Below are 6,423 nucleotides of genomic sequence, written 5' to 3'. Positions count from 1 at the left end.
GTCTCTTATGATCAAGCTATGCCCAATGTCCCAGTTTACCTTCCTATATATGGATCCATATATAGAACTCTCAGCTCCTTCTCCAGCACCATGTCTCCCTGCATGCCGCCATTTGCTACCATGATGATATTGGACTGAACTTCTGAAACTGTAGATAAGCCACCACAATTATATGTTTTCTTTGTAAGAGTTGCCATGGTCATGGGGTCTCTTCACAGCCATAGAAGCTCTAACTAAGACAATCCCCTAATGACTGAGCCTCCTAAGAGACTTCTAGAAAATCCGCCAATTAAGTGTTACCTGCTTAGTACAGGAGCACCTTGGGAACGTTCAAGATCTAAACTGTAAGCCCCAAAGTAAGACTATGGGAGATGTTTTCTCTTGTCACTACTGGGGGAAAAAAGAGCTTTTCTAGTATCTAAATCTACATGTTCTTTTCCAGAAAAATCCAAACTGAGAAAATGAAATTCTGGCCGGGCAGTGGTGGCACACACCTTTAATCCCAGCACTCGGGAGACAAAGGCAGGTGGATCTTTATGAGTTCGAGGCCAGCTTGGTCTACAGAGCGAGATCTAGGAAAGGTGCAAAGCTACACAGAGAAACCCTGTCTCAAAAAACAAACGAAAGAAAGAAAGGAAGGAAGGAAGGAAGGAAGGAAGGAAGGAAGGAAGGAAGGAAGGAAGGAAGAAAATGAAATTCTGAGATAGCTTTAGCTACTGTCACATTATACAGATGTCATGAACTCAGGTTCCAGTTGGGTCTAACTCTGTCAGAGTGTCTAGCAGACATATATAACTGAATTGTAAAGCAACTACATTCTGATGGCACCCCACCCACCCCAAGACACTTGGCATTGCCATAATGAGGAAAGAAAAGAAAAACACCATACAAAGAGGGGGGCAGATATGGTGTGTGAATTCTGAGAAAGTTTCTACCCATTCCCAGAGAAAAGATGGATTTCCATCTCTTCCCTAATCTATCCCTCCCCTTCAATTTTATTTTATACTCTCAACTGCAGCTTCCCAAAAGGTGGAGAAGTAGATTTGGGAATTTATCTCCCAGTTCTGCTCTTGGCCAAGAATGAAAGTCACCTTTGATTCCCAATCAACACTCAGCCTTCTTACTGGTCCCACAATTTCAAGGTGGAAAAAGAATGAATTTTTGAATCAGAACCAGCAAACAAATCAAATAAGTTCAGCCTTTTAGTCTCATAGCCCTGGAAGATTCAACAAAGCAAATGAACCCAGAAATTTGGCACAGACAAACCAGCAACTTCACTAGACATGTGGAATCTGGCTAGAGTTATGTGGGTCCTTCACAACCTGCAACTATGAACTGTGAACTTCCCCACTCAGTGGGGGGGTGTGGCAGGGGGTGCTGCTCCCAGCAGTAAGAAAGCAGGACCTTGCACTCTCTCTGCTATGCTTGGATACTCCAAACTCCCCAAGGGTGGTTGTTTAGGGCCTCTGTTCTCCCCAATGCACACCTGACTTCAACTCTAGATCATTAGAAATCACGCCAGAAAGAATTTATCAGCTCCCAGAAGGCAGGGACCTGTCCAGCCAGCTTCTTCCAGATGGATTCTATCCCAATGCTGGATGGAGTTTATCTGGAGGCTTCCACTCTAGAAACTGAGACCAAGGGCCAACCTGAAAGGACTGAAGCAGGACAGGCACTAAAGCCCATCCTCATCCCACATCACTGTGAATGTTCTCTCCTCCACCGACCTGTGCACAAAGACACAGGTGTGTCAATAAATTCCAGGAACATTGTGCGAGTTGTCTCAATCAACCCAAGACTCACTGCAGTCAATTCCTCACCAGATGCATGAGTCCCCAAAGAAGCTGGTTGGTGCACAGGAGAGATGTGTACCCCAAAGCCAATAGTAATACTCACCAGAGACCCAACACATCTTGCCCAAAGATCACCATAATCTTGTACTGCTGTGCCCAGTTCACTGTGGGAGTGGCACTGTTCTGGATGCTGATCCTTGATCTCTCTCAATTTCCATCTTTGTTGCCAGGAAAGGTTATGTAAAAATGTTATGTAACCCTCCTTTATTTCCACCAGCCATTGGAAAGGGGACACTGTGTGCTGTAACACACACACACACCATTCCAATGCTCTATGCATCCCCACTGAATTTGACTTATATTTGGAGAATCAGCTTCTGTCTGTTCTTCTAACACCATGAAAGGGAGAAAGGGGTCTCCTAGTTTAGACCTTCCCATAGCTAAATGCTATTGACAAATGCTGGCTTCACCCTGTGTAGGAATCCATGAGCCGGGGCATAGATGGGACATCTCTTCAACGGGACATTTTTACACAGAAGTATGTCTCTCTAGATGGCTGCGGCCTGAGCAGACTCATTCAGTATGGCGGGTGTGTCCACACAATGGCTGAGGAAGAGGTGGGGAAATCCGTGAAGACCACCAGGAGCCATTTAATATGGGACAGGTGCATCCTGGGCAGGGGGAGCCCAGCAATGAAGAGTCTTGTTCTGGAGCCAGTGGGTGTGTGCTCTTGTTTATGACAAATGAGTTTAGGAATAGGAGAATCAGAATCCCTGGGCTCAATATAGAAGGGAGCAGGAACCAGGAACCAGAGTGGGCCTCAGAAAGGGATGAGCGTGCTGGGAGAGAGTTGCTGCACCCAGGAGGGGACTAGGCGATGAGAAGCAGGCTTTCTGCCATGAGAATAATGACCCCTGAGCCATCTCAGATCCTGAATCCTTTCCAGTTTTATTCTGTGGGGATCAAGAAGTTGACTTGACCTGAATGTCCCTCTTCACAGCCCAGCTCCTTGACCCTGTGGTTTATGATTATCAAACACCCAGCTTCCAGCCAATGAGGTTTCTACCCAGTCTGTTACCCCAATAGGGTAGGTCACAGAAAAGCTTGAATATCTGTCACAAGCACAGCACTGAGGTTGATCTAGACCCTCAGCTCCAAGCAACTAGGTGAGGAGGACTTCAGGGCAAGGTTGGAGACTCTGCATTTGTCTTGAGTAACAGGACCTTCTTGGGACCTCCAGGTCAGGTTTTCTCAAATGTCTAAATGTTCAGAGTTAAGAGGCAGTGGCTTTGTTGAAACTTGTTCTTGGGAATCCCAGATTTGCAATGTACAGACTTAAGAGAGATAGAGATCAAAGGGCTTGGGGGTGAAGAGGGGTTGCCACAGGGTACCATCTCAAAGCTCCCAAGCTCCAGTAATGGGGCCAGGAGGGTAGAGAAGGGACCCACCAGTGCTTCTTGTTAGCCACTCTATCAAGTCCTCACAGGCAAATGTTTTTTTATCCTGTTCTGCAAATGAAGAAACAGGTCCAGAGAAATTAAGTGACATGCCCAATGTCACACATCTAGACAGAGAGAGAAATTAACATTCTAACTAGTGTGTCTGGCCTTATGCTTTCTCCCTGTGATGATTTCCTCTTAGGTGACAGCATGCACACACACACACACACACACACACACACACACACACACACACACACACACACACATCTTGTTCTTCCTCACACATCATTCTCTCTCACCTTGTTCTTCCTCAACTTGTTCTTCCCCATCTGGCTCTTCCTCATCTTCCATCTCATTCCTTTAGTACTCTTCTAGTCCTTCAATCTAGTTCTTCCCCATCTCAGTTTGTTCCTCTCAAGTTCTTACCCATCTAGTTCTTCCATTCTTTTTTCTCTTCTCCCTGCCTGCCTTTTCTTTCCCTGGGCACGTGGTTCCCTGCCTCCTCAGGAATGTTGTTTTATCTCTCACCTTGATATCTAAAAACCTCTTTTGTTCGCAGTCCAAGTGCTCTGGAGAACCACTAGGCCTCCTCAAGGGGAGGGGATGGTCTGAGCTTCATTAGCACAGGAAACAAAGCTAGGCGTCTCCCCCCAGCAGGTCTCCTAAGCTCAGCAGGGCAGTTAGTAACTTAGTAGGTTCAGCAGGTCTGGGGAGCTGAACTGTTTACCAATTGGTCTGGGCAGGCAAGGATTTCATAGCAGAAGACAGCTGGAATATTAAAGGCTGGGTAACACCAAATATTCATAATACATGGTTTTGCCTTTTGACAGACCCTTGGCCGGTCAAAGTTCAGCTTTAATACACAGCTGAATCTCTATGATATATCCTTTCGGCCCAGAAGACACACACACACACACACACACACACACACACACACACACACACACACACACACACACACACCCTAAAGCAGGGTCTCCATGGTTACTGGCAAGCTGGGAACTTGGTTAGGGACTTACATGGTTTCTTCTCTCTTCTGCAGGATTACAGAGAAGCATACAGGCAGAGCCAACTGTGCCTTTTGGCCTTTGAGATTTGAGACCCAGAAGTCTCCCATGCCTCCTTATCATATCCGCAAATACCAGGATAGCGACCACAAGAGCGTGGTGGATTTGTTCTCCAGAGGCATGAAGGAGCACATCCCCACCACCTTCCGCTACATGCTGATGCTGCCCCGAATCCTCTTGCTCTTACTTGGGGTCCCTCTTACCCTACTCTTGGTCTCAGGCTCCTGGATTGTGGTTCTTCTCGCCAGCCTTATTCTCTTTACTTCCCTGTGGCTCCTTGCAAAACATACTTGGGTGAAGTATTTAGTAACGTGTTTGCACACAGACATGGCTGACATCACCACAACCTACTTGAGTTCTCATGACTCGTGCTTCTGGGTGGCTGAATCTAGGGGTCAGATAGTGGGCATGGTGGCTGCCCTACCGGTGGAGGATCCCTTCCTGCAGAAGAAGCAACTATGGCTACGTCACCTCTCTGTGTCATTGGAGCACCGAAGACAGGGGATAGGGAAAGCTATGGTGAGGAGGGTCCTCCAGTTTGCACAGGCCCGGGCCTTCCCTGAAGTTGTCCTTTCCACCAGTGTGTTCCAGTATGCAGCCCTGGCTCTCTACCAGGATATGGGCTTCCAGAAGACTGGCGAGTCCTACTTCACCATTATCTCCAGACTAAGGAAATCTCCGATGATAAAATTAAAATACTGTCTCACTTCTGCTCAGGAAGGGGGCCTGTGATCTATCACCTCCGGTGTGTGCATCAGTCAGGATCTGGTTGCTTCTGTAGTAGTAACAAACCCAGCTACTTCAGGAGCAAACCACTAACCCTCACATTCAAGCACAGCTGAGTCATGTGTTTGGGGGGAGGTTGGGGCAATGGCCACTCTTTCCCATACACGCTTTCCGAGGTGTCTTTTATCTGACTCTATAGTAATGTATAACATGAAACACTAAATAATAAAATTTTATTTAGCTTCTGAATCTTTGGATCATTTACTGGTCTTGGCAGGACAGCTCTCGGGGTCTCCTGTTCCTTGCACTGTTGGGAAGATGTTGCCTTTAACCTTCCTGGGTGGGCAGTGGGGTGCACTGTCCCAGAGTGCATCCTTAGGACTCAATTGTTCAGTGAATGCAAACCTGTTCAAGCTGCTCTTGAATTCCACTTGGCCCCCTTCCTGGTCCGACTTAAATTATCTTTGCCAATCCACTGAGCAAAAAAAGGTCCTTTTATTCTGCTTATAGTATGCATTTGCCCAAAGCAGGGCAATTTCCATATTTAAGGTTCAGATGTTTGTTCTTCTGTGAAATTGCCTGTGCCTGTTTTTATTTAGTTCATTTTCCTACATTGCCAGTTTTGAAAGTTGACTCCTATGAGCTCTTTACATGTTCTGCATGTGAATCTTTTGTTGGCTACCTGTGCTGCAATTATCTCTGCGCCCCGTGTGTGTGTGTGTGTGTGTGTGTGTGTGTGTGTGTGTGTTCTTTTCTCTCCCATTTTATCTATCATATTTATCAACCCGTTTCTTTAGGGCTAGTATTTGTTCCTTAAACCATTTACCTATTCAAGGAGAGTAGTCTGTGGTTTGATGTGCAGAACATCCCCTGTGCTCCTGTAAAGGGTTTCTGTGGCTCCTTCTCCTCTGTTCAGTCATGGCTTGTGCGCTGTGTGCTCTTCGGCAAGGCTGAGAACAAGTGGTAAGTGTCTACATGCATGTGCACAGGTCCTCCTCCCAGCCCCCTGTACAGGAGTGCTATTTGGGGTATGCATTAGTTACTCTTAGTTCTGTGATCAAAAATAGCTCACAAGCAACAACATCAGGGTTTGTTTGCTCTCAGAGTTCGAGGGGACAGTCTACCATGTGGAGGAAGGCAAGGTGCTAAGTGTGGGTTTAGCTGTGATGGCAGAAGCCTGGGGTGGCTGGTTATACAGGTCCACAGTCAGGAAGCAGATAAAGATGACTCATGGTACTCAGCTTTTTATTCTGCTAGAACTCCAGCCCATGGGATGGCGTCATCCACATTCAGGGAGGGATTTCTCTCCTTACTTAAAACTTCTCTGGAAATGTCTCTGAAGACATGCTCAAGATGTGTCTCCTAGATTCCACAGTTTACAAGGATGATTCTCAT

The 6,423-nt window shown here is 46.6% G+C and overlaps 1 protein-coding gene across 2 annotated transcripts; it reads left to right on the top strand.

Annotated features, from left to right (window-relative positions):
• Nucleotides 1-2,876: 2,876 nt before the first annotated feature.
• Nucleotides 2,877-5,265, top strand: LOC102903252 (N-acetyltransferase family 8 member 3-like). Of its 2 annotated transcripts, none has more exons than XM_016009827.3 (2): nucleotides 2,877-3,033; nucleotides 4,278-5,264. In XM_016009827.3, the coding sequence occupies exon 2, from the start codon at nucleotides 4,351-4,353 to the stop codon at nucleotides 5,032-5,034; it is 684 nt and encodes a 227-aa protein (XP_015865313.1). In that variant the 5' UTR covers nucleotides 2,877-3,033; nucleotides 4,278-4,350; the 3' UTR covers nucleotides 5,035-5,264. The 2 variants fall into 2 exon arrangements, with proteins under 2 accessions (XP_015865313.1, XP_076423182.1); XM_076567067.1 differs by having other exon boundaries at nucleotides 2,903-2,959; nucleotides 4,278-5,265.
• The last annotated feature ends 1,158 nt before the right edge of the window (nucleotides 5,266-6,423 follow it).

This window comes from Peromyscus maniculatus, chromosome 3 (genome assembly GCF_049852395.1).
Source record: "Peromyscus maniculatus bairdii isolate BWxNUB_F1_BW_parent chromosome 3, HU_Pman_BW_mat_3.1, whole genome shotgun sequence".
Classification (NCBI taxonomy): domain Eukaryota; kingdom Metazoa; phylum Chordata; class Mammalia; order Rodentia; family Cricetidae; genus Peromyscus; species Peromyscus maniculatus.
The sequence above is the reverse complement of the archived record's forward strand: the minus strand, read 5'-3'. Positions and strand labels throughout refer to the sequence as shown.

Excerpts from the sequence above, each read along its gene's own strand:
- LOC102903252 (XM_076567067.1), top strand. The coding sequence starts at position 4,351 with ATGCCTCCTTATCATATCCGCAAATACCAGGATAGCGACCACAAGAGC.